The sequence below is a fragment of the Macrotis lagotis genome, chromosome 6 (assembly GCF_037893015.1).
Source record: "Macrotis lagotis isolate mMagLag1 chromosome 6, bilby.v1.9.chrom.fasta, whole genome shotgun sequence".
In the NCBI taxonomy this organism is placed as follows: Eukaryota; Metazoa; Chordata; class Mammalia; order Peramelemorphia; family Peramelidae; genus Macrotis; species Macrotis lagotis.
Window position 1 is genome coordinate 186,213,697 of NC_133663.1, and position 22,033 is coordinate 186,235,729.

The window sequence follows — 22,033 nt, forward strand, 5'->3', positions numbered from 1 at the left end:
GGTGTAGAGCTGATTAAAATAAATGACTAAACTGAGTTGGGGGTGGTGATGTCTTAAATGCATTTGTATTATTCATGCTGCTATGCCAGTCAACTCATGTATAATTATAGTGTTGACATCTTTTGATGATTCTTAATTTGTATTCCTATCCTAAATCAGTTGGGTGGCCTACTAGAGAGAGTATAGGACTTAGAATCAGGAATACCTGAGTTCAAATCATGTCACAAATACCTACCTGTAATCCTGGGCAAGTTACTTAACTCCTGTGCCTCTGTTTCCCTATCTGTAAAATAAAGGGGTTGAACCTGACCTTTAATATCTCTTTCAGCTCCCAAATGATGATCCTATGACTTATGCCAGAAGGACTATACAGAAGACCTGTTTTCAGGGGTGACATTATTTAGCCAGGGCTTATTTTCATTCTTTCCCTTTGGAAAAAGTTAGAAATATAAATTCAAGTTGTTGTTTAGTTGTTTTCAATTGTATATGACTTTTTTGTGATCCCATTAAGGTTTGTTTGATGGTTTTGCAAAGATACTGGAGTGGTTTGCCATTTCTTTCTCCAGCGCATTTTACAAATAAGGAAATTAAGACAAACAGGGTTAAGTGATTTTCTCAGAGTCACCCAGCTAGAAAGTGTCTGGCTATATTTGAACTCAGGAAGATGAGTTTTTCTGACTCCAGGCCCAGCACTCTATGTATTGCAACACTTAGGTTGCCAAATACAAATTGGAAAGTACTTATGAAATGGTCTCTGCTATCTCTATCTGGTCAAATCCTTTTAAGTCCTAGGTCAGATGTTATGATCTCTTCCATGAAGCCTTCCTTAATTTTCCCAGCTAGAAGTAATCTTTGCTTTTCCCTATTTTTCTTACTCTATTATTTGAACCTCTCCTATACATTTATCATGCAGGAATGTACAAAACATGTTATTTCATTAGTATAAGGAAGTCCTTCATTAGGAACTCTTTCCACCACAAAAAAATTGCAACTCATCTAAGATTTAGTTGATATGTCCTGAAAAGTTGCTTGAGACACACACAGAAAATCACCCCTCAATAATAAGTGCTGATATTTATATAATACTTTACAAATACAAAGCATTTTTCATATATTATTTGATGTATTATCATATCTTGTTACTTTTAAATTCATATCATTTCCCAATCCTACTCTAGATCCTCTCTATTCTTTCTAACTTAACTCTCCAGCCCATTTCTTTGTTCTGTAGATCCTTTATTCCTGAAATAATCTATAAAACCTTGATCTCATCACCAAACTACTATCCTCTGGAAAGCTTTGTCTATCTGCTTCCAAACACAGTATGGACAAACTGCTATACTGGTGACATTTACTAAAGGGGAGGTTAGAAATAAATGTGTAGAAATCATTCTCCAGAAGTGTTCTTTGCCAATTCTTTTAGTGATTTAACTCCTTTTAGTGATGGTGTCATTTATGTTATCATCAGATGTGTTCTCTCAACATTTGTGTTGTTAAGAAGAATTTTATTCTTTTATACTTTGATCTCCTTGGGGCATACACCAAGAAGTGGTTATGAGCTTAAGCAGTATGAACCAGTTAGTGATTTTTGTCAACTAATTCCCAATCCAATTCACAGCTATTCTAACTCTGTATTTGTGTGCCTATTGTCCCTAACACTATTTCCAATTTTAAAAAATCATCTACAAACTTCATCCTTGCAATATCCATTTTATAGGTCATAAGATCAGAGATTTATTGCTGCAGGGAACCATAGACTTTTTTTTTTTATTTAAAGATTTTATTTATGTTGAGTTTTACAATTTTCCCCCTAATCTTACTTTCCTCCCTGCACCCCCCATAGAAGGCAATTTGCCAGTCCTTACATTGTTTCCAGACCATGGACTTCTAATCTAACTTCCTCATCTCAGAGATGAGGAAACTGAGGCTCAGCATAGTTAAGTGACTTGTCCAAGGTCACACAAGTGCTGGGATCCGTATTCAGTTATGGGTCTCCTATTTCTCAGAAGTCAAAAACTCAAATGTTGTTCTTGTCACTATCAACACCTGTATAAAGTGCGTACTCTGTGCTTAGTACTGTGCTAAAGGCTGGAGCATTATGCTTTACCTTTAAATTCCGGACATTTCCATGAAGTGGTTTTGTATATTTAAAAATATTATTTTCTCAAGACTTCTTTTCACTGGTTTTTCTTTTGACTTGCTTCTTTTCATAAAAGTAAAGTACAGAAATAAAAATCCAGTTAGACAGGGATTCTGATTAGTTATGTTAATACCTCATTAATTGGATTTTCTTGCATCAAAGTATTTAATCTTCTGTGTTTATTTAACAACCCTCCTCCAAAAGGACTCAAGACTCTGTCTAAAGAAGTTTCAAATATGCTAACTTTCTTTCAAAACTGGAACAGCTAGGTAGAGAGTCACTATGTTTGTCCAAGCAGAATGCAGAATTGGAGGGGAAAAGTGTTCTAAGTATTTAGAACCTCTTAAATGACTTTGCAGAGAATATCACAGAAATATTCAGATTTTTCTAAACAAAAAAATAAATATTATCTCTAAGAGAGAGGGCAACTAGAATAATTATCTGTCTAATCAGATAAGAAGTTTACAAGAGTTGATGACTCAGGAGGATTACCTTTTTCTGTCCCTTGTTGATCACATCTAATTCAACCTCCACCTATATCTGAGAATCTCCAGGATTAGTATTATTGCTGATCTTGCACATTTCCCAGGACCCTGGGGATCTGTTTGCTTTTTGCATTGCTTGCCCCTTGATCATTGTGCAGAACAGGACAGATCCCTCGTCCCTGTGAGGGCAGGAGGGTGCCATAGGCCAAGGGCAACGGGTCAATCCCAGAAAACCAGTTCTCAGGATCCTGGTGGACTCTTAGAATTCAGCTTTGATTCATGACTTCTCATGTGTGAGCCTGGTGACTAAACGGCCTGAAAGATGGATTTTGGATCATTGGAGACTGTTGTGGCCAATTCTGCCTTCATAGCAGCCCGGGGCAGTTTTGATGCAAGTGGTAGTTCTCATTTATCTCGGGACAAGAAGTACCTTTCAAAACTCAAACTGCCTCCTCTCTCTAAATGTGAATCTCTTCGGGACACTCTTAACTTAGACTTTGAAAACATTTGCTTTGAGCAGCCTATTGGCAAGCGCCTCTTTCAGCAGTTCCTAAAGAATGATGAGCGGCATATCCCTGCAGTCGAGTTATGGAGGGACATTGAAGACTACGACACTGCCGACGATGATTTTCGCCTTCAGAAAGCCCAGGCCATTCTTACTGACTATTTGCACCCCAAGGCCAAACTTTTCTGCAGCTTCCTGGAGGAGGGGATGGTTGAGAAGGTCCAGGAGAAGCACTCAAGTGTCCCTAATGGACTCTTCCAGCCTCTCCTTCAGGCAACCCTGGTCTACCTGAAGGAGGTTCCCTTCCAAGAGTACTTGGAGAGTTTGTATTTTTTGAGATTCCTGCAACGGAAGTGGCTAGAAGCCCAGCCCATTGGGGAAGATTAGTTTTTGGACTTCAGGGTCCTGGGAAAAGGGGGTTTTGGGGAGGTGTCAGGTTGCCAGATGAAAGCCACAGGCAAGATGTATGCTTGTAAAAAACTGAATAAGAAGAGGCTGAAGAAAAGAAAAGGGTATCAAGTAAGCAGCAATAAATAGGTCCCAGCAAAGTCCAAAGTAAATGCCTTTGAGATTCCCAAGCAGGGCTGAGGTGGGAGTTGACAAAGTGTGGGGAAGGGGGCATGACAATACATTTATTAGGATGTAGAAATTTTGTCACTCTCTTTATATAAGCCTTAGTATTGAGTAAAGGTGGCTGGCTTGTGTTTTGGGAATAGAACATTCTGACTTGGAGTATTAACAAAACTTTCCATGACTAGTGTTCTAGTCAATTTATAATGAGAAATAACCATGCTGCAGAGAATAGAGCAGTGGCCTTTGAGTCAGGACAGCCTGGATTCTAGTCTCCCTCCCTTCACCCCCCATACATACTGGCTGTGTGACTCCAGAGACATTTAAGATAAGTTGCAGAACAGTACTGCTGTAGAGTGGAAGAGGGAGTCTTCCTACTTAAGAGCTCCTGCCCAGATGAAATCACAGTTTCAGACCAAAAAATGTATGTCATATCATTTAAATGAGCCATCTTTACCTGGTGACTGCAGGAGCTGAGTTTTGATAATTGATGACACTGAAAGCTAGATCATTAAAGGAGGAGAATGCATCAAATGACCTCTTAACAGTCAAGTGATTATATGATTCACCTCCTCCAGTTCTGTTGTTGTAATTAATTTTTGTTGTTTTAAAAGTAAACTGGGCATTCTCAGACTCTGATTGGTAGCCAACCCATAGAATACATTGATACAGATATCATCTTATATTTGTGAGTGGTTTTAAAAACCACCACTATCGAAATATAGCTATAGGAATGCCTCATTCTTCCTGCTGGTTCAGCCTGGCTTGTGGAAATGTGGCCAACACAATAGTAACTTTGTATTCTAAAAAGAGAAGCACAGCTTTCCACAGAGTCTAGGGATAGGACCTAGACCTGTGATTTCATCAGAATAGGAAATCCTGGGTGAGGAAACTCCCTCTTTCAATATATATTGACATTTTCCTGCAACTTAAAATTTATTTGTTAGAAAGCATTGAAGAATTAAGTGATTTGCCCAGAGTTACAAAACTGCATAAATATGTCAGAGGTAGGATGTAAACTGAGGTCTTCTTCCTAGCTATAAGGCCAGACATAGATACATCACACCACATCTGCCTCTTATGACCAAATATGCAGTGAGAATCACTCATAATATTTGGTAGGCTAATACTAACCTTTACTTTATAGAAAATGGACATTGTATCATCATAACTTTTTTTTTGCAAGGCAAATGGGGTTAAGTGGCTTGCCCAAGACCACACAGCTAGGTAATTATTAAGTGTCTGAGACCGGATTTGAACTCAGGTACTCCTGACTCCAGGGCAGGTGCTTTATCCACTGCACCACCTAGCCACCCCTCATCATAACTTTTAAAAAATTTAGTTGCTACATGTCATTATGGGGTTGCATGGAGTCCACTGCACCTTCACTTTTGCCAGTGTTCCATTTGAGAAAAAAAATCTTTAAAATGATTTGTAAACAATCTTATTAGCCTTCCCATTTACCTTGATCTATACCAGATGAAGTGAGGTACTGTGTTTTCTTCCAAAGGTTTCTCAGGGCAACTAGTACTATCACTGAGGCGCATTTCAAATGAAAGAAACTTGTAATCTGTGACTTGTTTAAAGAACAAACAAATTGCATACAACTCAATAGAGGGGATGTCTGAGATTGTTTTTTTTTTTTATTTGGGTTTTTGTAAGGTGAATGGGTTAAGTGGCTTGCCCAAGGCCGCACAGCTAGGTAATTATTAAGTGTCTGAGGTCGGATTTGAACTCAGGGACTCCTGACTCCAGGGCAGGTGCTCTATCCACAGCCACACCTAGCCACCCTGAGATTGGTTTTTAAAAAGAAGCAAATAGTGCACAACTAGATGGTGTGGTGGAGACAGTCAATGATAGGAAGAAAGAAAAAAGAAAGCAAAAAGAAAGAAAGAATGAAAGGAAAAGAAAAGGAGTCAGGAAACAAGGAAGAAAAAGGGAAAGAATTAGCACACAACTAAATGGTATTATGACATTATGCTTGGTATGGCATATTGATGTCGGTATGATCAATTGATCTGAATTGAGATTAAAGAAAAAATATTAAATCAATCCAGGGAATATGAGTTATAAGGAAAAGTCTATAGAATTCTGATGATGGGGTCTGAGAAAAGTAATACATATTTCATTTACCTGTCCAAGAGAGGCATTTTGACATAAGGGAGAGAGGACTGGCTTTGAAATCTGAAGACTTCTTCCATATAATATTTGAGTGATCCTGGGTAAAACACTTGACCTCTCAGTGTACTAAATCTAATCAGCTTTCTAAGACTATGAGTTGCAGAGTAGGTGCTGACCTACTAAAGAGAGTTTCTTCAGATGAGAGTTCCTTATCTTAGTGAAATCCCAGGGCCAGTCCCTCCCAGTACTTATCAAAACACCTTCTTCTTCTTCCAGATCAACAAACTAACTAGGGATGGGTAAAAATGAAGTAAAGTTTACATTTTTTTACCCCAGTATAGCTTTACACACAGGCCTTTCTGATGCCAAGTTTTCTTTCTTTCTTTTTTTTTCCTGAGACAATATCCTCTTTCTAGTTACAAATCCAAGGTTAACAACAAAATTGTAAAAACATTTAAATAGAAAGTGAAAAGATTTTAAAATAATGATATTAAACGATTTGGGAGGACACTGACCAGTTGCTCTCCATCTCTGCAGAGGCCTGAACAAGAGGAAATGGGCTGACATTGCAGCAAGAGAGAGTTCGGTTAGACATAAGGAAGAACTGCTTGACTGTAAGGGGATGAAACACTGGAACAGGCTGTCAAGGGAGGTTGTGGAATTGTCAAATCTGGCTATCTTTTAAAAACAGAATACAGCAACTTCTAATCTGTCTTTTTTTAGACATTAATCTTTCTGGAATTAGGGGACTAGACAGGATGATCTCTTTAAATCCCTTGTGCCTTTATGATTTTATGAGATATCAGTTTTTCCATATGTAAAATGGGGCTAGTATGTGTTAATGAATTTCTTTGAAATTGCTTGTTGCTAACTAAAGACTAAATATTTTTAATCATTGCCAGTGATATGCCTGGAGAAAATCCCTTGGAGGGAGGGGTGGTACAGAATGTATAAATATTATTTTCTCTTATTGAGTTTGAGAATTTATAGAGAATGTGTTCTTTTTTTTTCACCAGCAAATATGTGTGTACTTATTCAAAGTTTTGCTTTCTAGGGTGCTATGGTAGAGAAGAAGATCCTAACGAAGGTCCATAGCAGGTTTATAGTCTCTTTGGCCTATGCATTTGAAACCAAAACAGACCTCTGTTTGGTGATGACCATTATGAATGGAGGAGACTTAAGGTAAATTGAACCCTTGGTCCAAAGTGGGAGATAGGGTTGCAATGAGCCAAAGTGATATGATAGTAGCATTCCATGAAAAGTGGTCTTGTAGTAAATTGTCTCTGTGATGTGATCTGACAGAGCCAGGAAGACATAGGAATGGGTGGTGGGAACTCCCCACTGACAATGCTGGTTGGTACCTTTTCTATAACCTGGAGTCCTAAAAAGACTTTTGGGAGATTTGTCCAGGACCAAACAGCCAGGATGTGTCAGAGGTAGGTTAATTATTCCTGGTTCTCTAAACAGTCACATCATGTTTTCTTTAGCTAAAACGAACCAACCAAAACATAGCTCTTACACTGCCTTTCTGTGTTGCCTGGAATTTGTTAGAAGATTCTTTCCTTAGACTCTCAGCTAGCATCAAAACCGTTGGTGAAGACAGCATATTTACATGTTTTGTATTTTATCAATTTTTTCCTCAGGAGAAGTACCTGAGACTATGTGGGCACTGAGTTGTTAGGGAAGAAAGAAAAAGGAAAAAGATGAGTATTATAGAGGAATAAGAACACTAAAAATAAACTTTGCTAATTTCATAATTATTTTTCAGATGGGAACCTTGAGAGATATGCTAGAATTATTACTTGGCTAGAGATAACTTGTTATTGTTGTTATTCAGTTTTTTCAGTCATTTCCAACTCTTTGTTACCCCACTTAGGGTTTTCTTGGTAAAGATTAGGGAGTGATTCGCCATTTCCTTTCCCAGTTCATTTTATGGATGAGGAAACTGAGGCAAACAGGGTTAGTGACTTGACCAGGGTCACCCAGCTAGTAAGTCTCTGAGTCCAGATTTAAACTCAGGTCTTCTAGGGAGAGGAAGGGAATGAATACATATTTGTTAAGCTTTGTTCTAGGCACTATGCTAAGGGATTTACAAACATGATCTCATTCTATTTTCATTTTACAGTTGAGGAAATGGAGGGGGGCAGAAGGGGATTAAGTGACACAGGTCTTAAGTGTCTGAGTTGGGAGTTGAACTCACATCTTTCTGACTCCAGGTCAATTGCTCTGTCTGCTGCATCTCCTAGTTTCTCTAGTGTTACTTCATTCCTTTGTTAGTTTAGCAAATCACTTAATTCCTCTGGACCATGAGTTTCTTCATCTGTAAAATGAGGAATGATGGACAAGATGATCTTTAAAGTCCATTATGGTGTTCACATTCTGTGATTCTAACAAGTTTAACCAACTAATGCCCCTTAGTATTTCTGGTTAAAGGCTAGATTGGGAAGAAGCTGAATTGAATTCTTAGATTTATCTATAACTTTCATTCCATTTGTCTGTGTTCTTCATTTCCCCAGGGGCAACTGAAAACTGGGATAAAAACTGAACAAAATATTTTTAGAGATATCCAGTAGTGAGATATTGTATTTTTCCCCTAAATGTAGTAATCATCCCTTGATGATGATTTTGTTTTTATTTAAATTGTGGATTTATAGTATACTCACTAGCCATGTAACCCTGGGCATGTTTGTTATTCAGTCTCTGGACCTCCATTTAGTCATCTGTAAAATGGGATTAATAACAGCACCTAGTTCACAGGGTTTTTTGAGGATCAAATGAGATAATCTCTCATTGTGACCCTCATAGAATGTCACCTCGTAATATGATTGTAGATAGGCCCCCATGAGGTGCCCACTGCTTCCATGGTTTTCTGCTCTGCCAGGTATCACATCTACAATGTCAATGAGGAGAATCCTGGTTTTGAGGAAGCAAGAGCCGTCTTTTACATTGCCCAGATCATCTGTGGCATGGAACACCTCCATCAGAAGAGAATTGTGTATAGGGATCTCAAACCAGAGAATGTTCTCTTGGATAATGATGGTGAGTGGATTCAGGGAAGGGAGGCCTCTGATCCAGTCTGTGCATTTAAAATTTTGAATTGTGTCTCACTGATTCACAGAATCTTTTTTTAGGGTTTTTTTTTTTGCTAGGCAATGGGGTTAAGTGGCTTGCCCAAGGTCATACAACTAAGTGTCTTAGACTGGACTTGAACTCAGGTACTCCTGACTCCAGGGCTGGTGCTTTATCCACCGTGCCACCTAGCCACCCTGATTCACAGAATCTTTAGGAGGAATGGGCTGATTTTTTGATATGCTATTACAGGGTATTTTTGTGTATGTACCTTAAGATGAATTTGAGGTCTAGGTTTCCATCTTTTTTTTTTTTTTTGCTTTTTCAAGACAATGGGGTTAAGTGACTTGCCCAAGGTCACACAACTAGGCAATTAGTAAGTATCTAAGGCCGGATTTGAACTTAGGTCCTTCTGACTCCAGGGCCTGTGCTCTATCTACTGTGCCACTTAGCTGCCCCTTAGATTTTCATCTTGAAACAAAATTTTTCAAATGGGCATTACTTTTTACCAAAGGATTGAAATTGGGAAGATAGGTACAGGTTACAAGTCTACAAGTCATACTTGTTCAGTCATTTCCATCGTGTCCTATATTTTTTGTAACACCATTTGGAGTTTTCATGGCAGAAGTAGTAGAATAGTTGGCCATTTCCTTCTCCAGCTCATTTTACAGATGAGGAAACTGAGGAAAAATAGTTAAATGACTGGCCCAAGGACACACAGCTAGTGTTTGAGGCTGAGAATGAATGCAGGAAGCTTCCTCTCTCTAGATCTGGTGCTCTCTACTGAGCCACCTAGTTGTCCTATATAGAATCACTAGGGACTATTTATGATTTAATGGTCAAATTTACTAATAAATTTTTTACTTTCTGTCTATGATGTCCAATTATAACTGCCCTTTATAGATACCTTTCATAAACTCTATATTTATCTTATATGTGTTTTCTTTATGTATATGTGATTTGTCTTATTTGAATATAAACTTTTTGAAGACAGGGACATTTTGCAGTTTTTTCATCCCCAGCATTTAGCACAATTCCCAACATATAAAAAGCACTTATTAATAACTAACAAATGGATTTTTATTGATTAGTTCAGACTCACATCAGAGAGCTCTTAAAATGCAGCCCTAAACATAAACAAAATGGATTTTTGACTTTCTTTAAAACTAAATTTTTCCTTGGCAATCATGACATACTTTTTTCTCTGGGGATGAGGACTGTTTCATTTATTGTCTTGGCATGAACAATCAGTGTCAAGGTCAAGACATTTAATAAATGCTTATTGAATAATTACTAAGTCACATGGTTATTAAATCCACATGTAAATTTAAGAATGGTACAAATATTTAGCTATGGGAGAAATTATCTTTGCAAATGCTAGGTGGTTTTGGAAGACTGAAACTCAGCTTTAGTTTCATTTGGACATGGCTAAGGTCTTGTCAATGGAGAAAAGTAAAAGGGGTTGTTTTTGAGTCGTCTTTGACCTTAGACCACTGATTGCCTTCCTGGGCGGGTGTGTACAGAGTACTGCCTTGTGGCTCCAGCAAGGTGCTGGGTATGCGAACTTCCTTTTTATGTTTGGCCTCATCTGACCCCTTCTGATATTTGCTTTTCAGGCAATGTTCGGATTTCTGATCTTGGCCTTGCTGTGGAACTGAAGGAAGGACAGACAAAGACAAAGGGTTATGCAGGCACCCCAGGTAAAGGCCCATGAGTCTGTAGAGAATAGGGTGGTGGAAAAAGGCAGAGGAATTGCTTGGCCATGTCCTTACTCTCTTCCTCAGGAGGAGAGAAAGTCAATCTGTTTGGTCAATATAGAAATTGTAGCTTTCTTAAAGAAAGACTTTTCCTCCCCAAATTGGTAGGATCATAACTTTAGACCTAGAATGATTGAGTGAATGAATGAAAAGGAAAATACATTTAAGTGCTGCCTATATGCCAAGTGCTAAGTGCTAGGGATATATAAAAGAAAAGACTAGGCAGTCCCTCTTCTAACTGGGGGACCCAGTATTTGTAAGAACAATCAAGTCCTTACAAGATCTCCACAGGTGGGCGTGGCTTCCTGCTGTGCTGCCCCATAGGCTAGGAAGGGGTATTTGAGGGTAATGATTCCACCCCCCCTCAATTACAGACAAGGCCCAGTGGGGGTGACTCACTCAAGGTCACAGCAAGGAGAAGTCACTTAGGAGATACTGGAGGAGGGGGGCTGTGGGTTTGCCTCTCAATTTGGTACTGCTCCAGTACTCTTCATCTCATGGATCCCATTGTGTCCTCTAATTAATAATAATAATAATAATAATAATAATAAATAGACATTTATAAAGCATTGGAAAGTTTGAAAAGTCTTCTACTTATATAATGTCATTTGATTCTCATAACAACCCTGATAAGGTCCATTATAACCCATATTTTACAGATGGGCGAATTGGGGCTAAGACACATTAAATGACTTATGTGTCCTGTGTTATGTAGCTAGTAAATATCTGAGGCAGGTTTTAGGTTTTAAACTCAGGTCTCCTTGACTGCAGTCAGTGCTCTATCCATTGTGATATCTAGCTGTCTCAAAAGGAACTTAATCTGAAATTGTTTTGTTGATGCCTTATTAACCAAGGGACTTCCTATCCTTCATCTATGGTCATCAGAAAACACTGATTAGCACCCATTATGAGCAAGGCAGAGGTTCCGTGCCCTCTGTGAGACTTTCTTCGGGTAACACTTTGAAGTTGAAAGCTAGGGTCTAGCAGTTGATTTCCAAGCTATATTTTCTCGAAAACATAGTGGTTTGGGGTGGCTAGGTGGCACAGTGGATAAAACACCGGCCCTGGAGTCAGGAGTACCTGGGTTCAAATCCAGTCTCAGACACTTGATAATTACCTAGCTGTGTAGACTTGGGCAAGCCACTTAACCCCATTTGCCTTGCAAAAACCTTAAAAAAAATTAAAAAAAAAGAAAAGAAAAGAAAACAGTGGTTTGGACCAGCTGCTCATCCAAAGCTTTCATACTGAGAAGGATGCTTGAACTTTGTGGCTATGGTTTAAAGTTGGGTTTCCTTTAAGGGGGAAGGAAGTCATGCCATTAACTTTATGCTACTGTTAAGTGGTTTTGCAAAACCCTTCAATAATTACACAATGCAGTAAAGCCCTTTGGAGCCTGCTTTGTCATGGCATGATTTTAATATATAGGAAAAGAAAGTCAGGTGGCACAGTGGATAGTAGACCATTGGGCTTGGAATCAGGTCACTCATCTTCATGAATTAAATACAACCTCAGACACTTACTAGCTGTGTGACCCTGGGCATGTCACTTAACCCTGCTTGCCTCAGTATCCTCAACTGGAGAAGGAAATGGTAATCCACTTTATTATATTTTTTTAAAAAAATTATTTATTTAAGGCATTGGGGTTAAGTGACTTGTCCAAGTTCACAGAGCTAGGCAATTATTATGTGTTTAAGGCTAGATTTGAAGCCAGGTCCTCCTGACTCCAGGGCCGGTGCTCTATCCACTGTGCCACCTAGCTGCCCTACTTCATCACCTTTTGCCAAGAAAACCCCAAAATGGGGTCACAAAGACTTAAAAATGATGGAAATGACTGAACAACAACAACAAAAGATATATGAAATCATATGATCACTCTTATCACCTAAGAAGATATAATCTGGGACATGTTTATCATATATTCAAATTATAAAAAATAATGTGGTACTGAAGATGGGGTCAGAGAGAGGCTATCACAACACTTGGTTTATATTTCCATTTTGCCCCGATCTCATTTATTACATAAATCCTGCCTCTTGCTTGGGTTTTCAGGTAGCTCACCCAGAAACTAAATGCGACTCAACATTTATTTTTTTCTTCCATAACTAGATGGCTTCTGAGATTCCTTCCGATTCTAGATTTATGTTCCATAGTCTTATTATATGAAGACTTGAATCAGGAATTTTATGAAACTCAATATACAAATGGTTCTATGATCTCATATGTGGAAGTTCCTTCTAAAAATATAGCACTCTAATTCTTCTTATTATATATTGACACTTGTTCATGCCTTCCCAAAAGTTCATCACCCATATGCTGAAAGGTTCTTCCTTGCTTTTTCTTTCTTTCTTTTTTTTTTTTTTTTTTTGCAAGGCAATGGGGTTAAGTGGTTTGCCTAAGGCCACACAGTTAGGTAATTATTAAGTGTCTAAGGCCGGATTTGAACTCAGGTACTCTTGACTCCAGGGTCAGTGCTCTATCCACTGTGCCACCTAGCTGCCCCTTCCTTGCTTTTTCATAAGATCATATGACTATATATGTGCCAATGAAACCATTCTGACTACATGCTATTCTGGCTTCTTTTTATTTTTTTAAGCCATACTTCTCTTTGATGACCTCTTTGATTCCAGTGTTTATAGGATTGTAGCTTTAGAGGGGAAGGGACCTCAAAGACTATATAATCGTACTTCCTCATTTTGCAGATGAGTAAACTGAGGTCCAGGGGGAGGTAAAGCAACTTGTCTCAGGTCATTTATGTAATAAGTATCAAAGGTGGAACTGAACCCAGATCTTTTTCAAAATCACTTATTTGGAATATGTTGCAGTTTAATTCTTGATATTGTAGCATTCTATGACTTGAGTCCATATACCACAATTGAAATTATTATTAAATATTAAATATTAATTTTATTAATATTTAAAAAGTAAGCCTTGTTTTAGGGAGAAGCTTAGGGAGTTACTAAAATAACCTTTCAACCCCCCCCCCCCAAGACAATTGAATCTATTCTCTTCCTTCTGTTTAAAACATTGTAAGGTAGGGATAGGAATAGGGAAAGAGACTGGGCTTGTGATTTCTTTGTCATGGAGAACTCTCAGTTAAGGAACTTCTCTGTGGATGCAAGTCAGCACCTCCTCTGCAATGAAAAGTCTCAAAAAACCTGTCTAAATCAGTGTTGTCAAACTCGGATAAAAACTAGTCCCATCAAGGTGTTAGATACATAAGGATCCCTGCAAGTCGCATACTGACTTGGAAAATGACATATGTTTATATATATTCCTTCAATACCTTACAATCATATAGGAACTACATTTTTAAATGGTTCAGATTAGGAGTGTTGTGGATCACATGCAGGCTATGGGTGGTGTGGTTGACACCTCTAACTAAAAATAATCAGAGGTCAAATGATTTTCCCAGGTCACAAAGTTAATATGTGTCAGAGGTGGGACTTAAACCAGGTCCTCCTTGGTTTCCCTATCCTTTATCCCTTAGGGATTCTCAATATGAGATGATGATCTACATTATATCAGAAGGGAAATGTAAACAGTTGTCTGACACACAAAATGTTACAGAATTTAATCAAACTTTAATTTAATACAACTTAATAAAAACTGAATCAAATCCAAATGTTAAGATGGCATTTGAGACCCCTCATTTTGGTAGTGAAAAGCTCTGATTTTGCTCATACATTAATAGTCATGACCACTAGAGGGCCCTCTATCATTGCCATGAAGATGAGAACTAATTTTTATATATATATATTATGAATATTTTGATTTCCAATTATATAAATAGTAATTTCTACTTATAATTTTTTGGTAAGGTTTTGAATTTTACACATTTCTTCCCCCTCCAAAGGCAGTCTGATAATCTTCACATTGTTTCCAGAGTATTAAGGTTTTTCACTTGGATAAATGCTCTGTATTTCACAGCAGCTAGAAAGTCGGAGATGGAAGAGGCTTCAGAGATCCTCTCCAGTTCCCTTGTTTGACAGATGGGGAAGCTAAATGTACAGTTCCTGGGAAATCACTTCACTTCTCAGCCACAATTCCCTTATCCATAATAAGAGAACTTACCACCTGGATAGACTATGCAAAGCACTATGTAAATGCTAGCTTTATTATTATTGTTATTATAATAGAATGGGACTAATTCTTCATGTGAGGTACTGTACTATATATCCTTCTCATGCTTATGAGATAAATTTGGAACTTCATTTTGCTTCAATTCACAGTTGTTTGTCATAGAAATGTAGGATTGTGGGCTCTTAACATTTTTTATATAGGTAAAATTTGGTTCAAATGAAAAAGAAAAGAAGGGGAGATTTCAAGAAAGGACCACATCAAGTGGTATGTGGAAATAAATTGTAGCCAAGGGCCAATGCCCCCCTTTCATGATGATTAAATTCCACTTACATCCATTTTCTTCCCCCTCTCCCATCCTTTCTTAAAGCACCAGTTATTTAGACTCTTTCTTTCCTTCTAGAGGAGCCTGGCATTTGATGTAGGCTCCTTAGGGAGCAGCTGCATGGCCCAAAGCATCAGATCCTGGACTAGGGCCTGTAATTGCTGCTGTTACTGATTATCCTTTTATGGACATAAAAGGAAAATAAACAAGAGGAAGTCACTTCTTAGGCCAAACATAGGACAAACTAACTTTCTTTTGTTTTTCTTTGCCCCCCCCCCCCCCCCCGCACAGCTGTCAGTGCAGTGCCTGGCACATCTGTACTTAAGAAATGTTTATTAACTATTTACTATACCTGCTTTCATCACCCATTCCCAATGGCTCCCAACTGATACACATACAGAAAAGAGGATATTTCCTCTTTTCTAGTGAATTCTGGTGTGATATTTTTGTCATTTCTCCAATAGGGTTACATGTATACTGAGGTGGGGAAATGAGAATTCACATCATATCCTCTATGTTTTTGGTTTCATTAAAAGTATCATTTCCATGATTGCAAGTCTCAGGATAAGTGCGTACAGCTAGTACACTGCAATCTCTGGATTTGGCATTCAGCTGGTGCTAATGTCTTTGCAGGTTTCATGGCGCCAGAATTACTTCGGGGTGAGGAATATGATTTCTCCGTGGACTACTTTGCCTTGGGGGTTACATTATATGAGATGATTGCAGCCAGAGGACCCTTTCGAGCTAGAGGAGAAAAGGTATTAGAATCTGCTCTCCTGGCAGATTTTTATTCATTTATGATTACACTGATGGTCATTTGGTACTAAATCTTATTTACAGTGGTGATAATGAGGATGGAATGTAGAGAAAGGATTATGTTAGGCAAAGAGACACCTCTATGTATTTTGGGATTGCAGCTTTAGTTTTCAAGGACTCATTTTCTTTTTTTTTTTTAATTTAATTTTTTAAATTAAAACTATTCTCTTCTTACTTGTTCTAGCATTTTTTAAAAAAGAAAAAACCCTTGTAACAGATATGCAAAGTCAAGCAAAATAAATGCCCAGATTTGCTATTTCTAAGAAACATAGGTTTCAATCTGCACCCTGAGTTCACTCTCTGTCAGGAGGTAGCAGGGAGCATGCTTCATTTCTGGAATCATGCTGGTGATGGCATTGACCAAGACATCTGAAGTTTTCTAAGTTATTTGTCTTTACAACGATAATGTTATTGTATCAATTATTCCATGATATTATTACTATTGGGCCTGGAGTCAAGTAGATTTATCTTCATGGGTTCAAATTTGACCTCACACATTTCCTATCTGTGTGACCCTGGACAAGTCACTTAAACCTGTCTCAGTTTCCTTATCTATAAAATGAGCTGGAGAAGGAAATGAGATCAAAGAGAATGGGATATGACTGAAAAGTGACAACAAAAATTGTTACTGCATAAATTATTCTCCTGGTCCTCTGACTGCAATCATCTCATATAAATTATTCTCTCTAGCTCACTTTACACAGTATCAATTCATATAAATCTTTATTTCTCTGAAACTGTGTTAAGGACTTGCTTCTTTATGTTAGTGATTATGTTATGTTAGTGACCTTGGTTGAGTGATGTCTCTAAAGCAGGTAATTTTGGGCAGGTAGGTGCTACAGTTGATAGAGCACTGGCCTTGGACTCAGGAGGAGAGGAGTTTGGATCCAGCCTCAGTAACTTGACATTTGCTACTGTGTGACCTTGGGCAAGTCATTTAGCCCTGACTGCCTCCCATCCAGGGCTAACTCCAATCATCCTGATTCATATCTGGGCACTAGAGGAGAAAGTGAGACTGGTGATTTAGCACAACACTCCCTTACTCAAATCCAATTCATTTGCTTGTCATGGCATCACCTCCCTAATGCCATGTTCTTTGAGAGTGAAGGCCAAATGTCATCAAAGCAGGTTAATAAATATCTGAGGCAAGATTCAAACTAATGTCTCAGAATGGTTCTTGGTGCAACAAATAACTTCTCATATATAATAAGATAAAGTGTCTTCAGATAACTAATACATCTTTGTATTCCTCTAAAAGTTCAGTAAATTTAACCCTTAATTCCATTTATATCTCTCTCAATCCCTCAATCCCACTAAATTTTCATTGGTTTGCCCAAACTTGAGACCATGGAACAAGATTTAAACTATATTAGTTTCTTCTGCCTTCCCCTCATTCTTCTTTAACTTCTATTCTTGGGCAAGATTTTTGGAAGATTTGGGACAGGATTTTGAAAGATGGGTATTATTTAAATAGGCAAAGAGAATTGGGGGCAAAGCCAGTTTTTCACCATAAGAGAAAGTTTCTCCAGTTGTCTCTCAATAACAAGAATTAGAGAAGGCCCTGAATTAATGATTGAATCCTTATTACCAGGGGTGGGGGGTGGGGGGGGCAGGTGTGGCTTTCTATGGTCCTGTCTCCTTATCTTGTTTATGATAGTTCATAAACTGTCATAAGTCTGCCATGAATTGGAACTACTACAGAAAGAAACTCCCCAAATTTAACAATGAAAATCTACATCTCTTTCCCTTAGTAAAGTTGAAGAAACAAATCTTATTACTCAGACCACTAAAGTAAAATACTAGCAATCCATAACTATTAAGGAAGTAACTGGTTCTTCCAGGTTCCAATTTAGAGGGATAAGTAATTTTATCAATCATTTATTATCATTTATCTTTATTGGAAAAATTTCAGGTCCTTTCTTAAGACTGGGGTTATTAGATTTAGAACAGGGAAATACCGCAGAGACTTTCTGGTTCCTCACCCCCTCATTTTGACACATAAGGAAATTGAGACCCAAGTACATGAAGTTACTTACTTAAAGTCACACAGGTGATAAGTGACAGAGGAGGAATTCAACTTGAATTATCTGACTCCAAATTCAGCAAGACTTCTTTCCGCTACCCTTTGCTGCCCTTTCCTCCATCCTGTCCTAAGAATAGATTTTGGTAGAATGGATGTAAGGGAGATAGTTCAAGTATAGTAGAGATATAAATAGATTGAAGATAGCACAAATTTAACAGCTTTACAATTTTGCTTATGGTCAGCCACTAGTGATTTTGGCCTGTCTGTAGAGTTTAACTTACTGCAATGTTTTTTCTCCCCCTGCCAGCTCGAAAATAAAGAGCTCAAACAGAGAATTCTTTCTGAGCCTGTGAAATACACAGAAAAATTCAGCAAAACCAGCAAGGACTTCTGTGAAGCCCTTCTTGAAAAAGATCCCGAGAAGCGCCTGGGATTCAAAAATGGCAATTGTGATGGGCTCCGAGCCAACCTCCTCTTCAAGGACATTAACTGGAGGCAGCTAGAAGCAGGTACTGTCCCCAAGGACTGAGTATATCCATGCTTGGAAAGGAGTAAAGTGGTTGACTTGTGGATAGCACTTGAAGGTGTGCAAAGAGCTTTACCAATATCTCATTTGATGGCTATTCATGTATTTAACAAGCAATTGCTTTTGTCTATTTTAACTCTGCTGTGTTCAAATGATCAGCATTGGGCCACACTGACTACTCACATTTTGCTAAACATGGGAATACAAATATTCTTTTTAATTTTTGTTTATTTAAGGCAATGGGGTTAAGTGGCTTGCCCAAGGCCACACAGCTAGATAATTGTTGAGTGTCTGAGGTCAAATTTGAACTCAGGTGCTCCTGACTCCAGGGCCTATGCTCATTCTACTGCACCACCTAGCTGTCCCAGAATACCAATATTTAAAAAATATATATTTGTCCTCAAGGACCTTATGTTCACTGGTGTGTCGGGAGAAGTCATCTCAAGACAATATATACATAGGGCAACCCAAAAGCCTTAATGCAGTTACACATACATCAGCCATTCTTTCCATTTTAATAGTGTACTAAGACTTCTGGGACACTGCATAAAATATGCCTATTTTTTGTTCAGTCATTTTCAGTCTTGTCCAGCTCTCTGTGTCCCTCTTTGGGGTTTTCTTGGCAAAGAAACTGGGGTGACTTGTCATTTCTTTCTCTTTACTTTACATTAGAGGAAACTGAGGCAGAGAGGATTAAGCAACAAGTCCATCTAGTAAGGGGCTGAAGCTGGATTTGAATTCAGCTCTAGGGGACTCCAGGCCAGCCAAGTGGTGTAGTACTTCATTGTTCAATCACAGAGCATCTCTTAAGTGGTGCAGGCCTGGGGCAGGAGCCCAGCGAGGACAGGCCTACCCCTGGGTCCCCTTCAGGAGTGGGAAAGAGGCCAAGCCAGTTAAGGGACCTGTCCAGGGTCACACCACTAGCATCTGAGGTCACAGCCCCAGCCCAGGTCCCCAGGGGCCCTTGGCCTGGCCTTCCCCGCACTTTGCATGCTGGCTGGGGTGGGGGCAGGCAGGGGCCCCTACACAATCCAGCCTGTCTCTCCCTGGAAGGCCCTGGGGTGGAAGTCTCCTCCAGTCTCCTCCCTCCTCCCCAGGCCGCAGCCCTCCCCTGCCCCCCACAAGGCCTCCACCTTCCCACTCCTGGGGGGACCCAGGGCTCCTGCCCCAGGCCCCGACTGAACAAAACATTTCCTCTTCCTCCTTGTGCACAATGACACACTAAGCCCCATGGCCGCCTGGAGTCCCCTAGACCTGAATTCAAATCCAGCTTCGGCCCCTTACTAGCTGGACCCAAGCTGAGAAAGGAAACAGAGAACCACTCCAGTTTCTCTGCCAAGAAAATCTCAAATGAGTCACAAGGAAGCCGACAACTGAAACGACCGAATAACCGTGACATTCCATCTAGAACATGACCTACATTAATTCTGGGCTGGACAAGGAAGCCCGAGCTACATCCCAGTACTCCGTTTCTGATCCAGGTGGACATGTATCCTAGGCACTGGGCAACAGCTCCAGTCAAAATAACTACAACAATGATTATTTCAGATATTTGAAACCCAATAAAGTATTTAGTTTATTTCTCCTTAGCTTCAGGTTGGCTATTTCTTTCCTTAGTCTGCCTTGGCTCAGCCATTCTTAATTTCTTTTTTTTCCCCCCTTGAACAGGTATGTTGATACCTCCTTTTATCCCTGACTCCAGGACTGTCTATGCAAAGAACATCCAGGATGTTGGTGCCTTTTCCACTGTTAAAGGAATCGTCTTTGACAAAACAGATACTGAGTTCTTTCAGGAATTTGCAACTGGAAATTGCCCCATACCCTGGCAGGAAGAGATGATTGAAATGGGTATTTTTGGGGACCTAAATGTGTGGCGCGCTGATGGTCAGATGCCTGATGACATGAAGGGGATAGTGGTGGAAGAGCCACCCTCATCATCCAAGTCAGGAATGTGTCTGATCTCCTAGAGGAAAGCTTATTGAAAACCTGAAAATCTTTTTTCAAAGGAAGCAAAATATTGGGAGACCAGGCCAAGAAAGAGAGGAAAAAGACCAGTCTACTTAGTAAAACCAAATAATAATGATTTAATATCTGGAAATCTCAGCTGTACTCAGATATCAGTTCATTTCCTTGATGATTGAGATTTCATTTCCTCTTAAGAAAGTAGGATTGCCCCCTTAAGCAGTGTAGCTAATCATTCAGTAATTTTTCTACCTGGAACAAAGAAAAAGCAAGGATGCATGCTGAAGAATGGTCTTGCTGGACCAAAGTGTAATAATGTTCTAATCTATAAGAACAAATTTCTTTTGAGCTCCTAATGAGTTAGAATAGAATAGTCAGAATTACCAGCAAAGCTATTACTAGCAACTCTGGTCTGAGGTTATATTTGAACTCGGGTCCTTCAGACTGCAGGGCTGCATTTTGTCCTCCCCCAACACCAGCCCAATCACCTAAGTCCCCCAACCAGCAACCCTTGGCCTGACTTTCTAGGTGGCCCTCTTCCCAGGTGGTGCTGCTCATCTAATCGGCCTATAGGAACCAGGTCTTATAGGGAGAAAGACCCTGAAACAGCACTCCATGGGAGGAAAACAAAGACTCTGAGCTACTGTGCATGGTGTATGGTAGGGTGTAGAAAAAGTGGAAGTGTTCATGTGGGAGCTATGATGAGGAGCTAAAGGACCAGAAGATGTGAAAGGAGCCAAAGTTAGGAGGAGGAGAAAACATGCTATTCTAGATATATGACATCCAGGGGCAAAGCCTCTCTTGTCCCACCCTTATTTATGACTCTTTCTCTCCAGGAGAAATGGTATAGACTTCTCAGAATGTATCTTTCATAGAAATGGCTGGGGAGGAGGGCAATTTTTGACAACCATAGAAAAGTTTGAAGAAAATGTTCTGGCATGTTATCAGTATCTATAGTAAAACAGATTTGCTGATGGAACTCTGAGAGCCATTTAAAATCCTTCTCAAAATCCCCCAAACCTGCAATTCTTATAATAAAGATTTAACATCTAGCCCAAGTCAGAAGGCTCAAAAAGCACTAGCTGGGGGCTATTTCTCCCACTATGCTCCATGCCTTATTTGCATTGAACATGGTTATTTGCACTTTTTACCTTTGGTAGGATTTCAAAGTACTTTAGCATTTTAACTTTATGGGTTAAATTCCTGTATCATCAACCTCAGAAGTGTGTCTACTTCTAAGTTAAGAAGGTGATTTTTGACCTGCCCCCCATGATTGGGGGGGATAGAAAGTTGCTTGCCGCTCAAATTCTAGACAAAGAGTAAATACTATCAACCATATTGCCTCTCTGTTGGAAAGACTCTCAAGTCAAGAAGACTGGCCACACTTTCCTTCCTGTTGGGAATTCCAGTAGGCCAGGGAGAAGGTGGCATGGCCTGAAGACTAACCGTTGGATGATAATGGACTTGTGCTCATGAATTTCAGAAGAGCAGGTAGTGCAGGTAGCTGTCTTTTCAGAAGGATGAAATCTTGTTTTGTCTTTTACTGGAAAGAGGTTGTTTTAGATGTCATGTGACTTCTCTTAAATTGAGAATATGTACTAAAAATGACCTAACTGAGCATACCCTTTATTGAGTGATACTAGGATTAGGCCTATGG

The 22,033-nt window shown here is 39.2% G+C and overlaps 1 protein-coding gene across 1 annotated transcript; it reads left to right on the forward strand.

Annotated features, from left to right (window-relative positions):
• Window positions 1-2,947: 2,947 nt before the first annotated feature.
• GRK1 (G protein-coupled receptor kinase 1) lies at window positions 2,948-20,381 on the forward strand. Its single transcript, XM_074192658.1, is given in 7 exon segments — window positions 2,948-3,649; window positions 6,876-7,003; window positions 8,703-8,860; window positions 10,507-10,590; window positions 15,683-15,807; window positions 18,196-18,397; window positions 20,083-20,381. Coding segments are annotated over 7 exon segments (1,698 nt in total).
• Window positions 20,382-22,033: the final 1,652 nt, after the last annotated feature.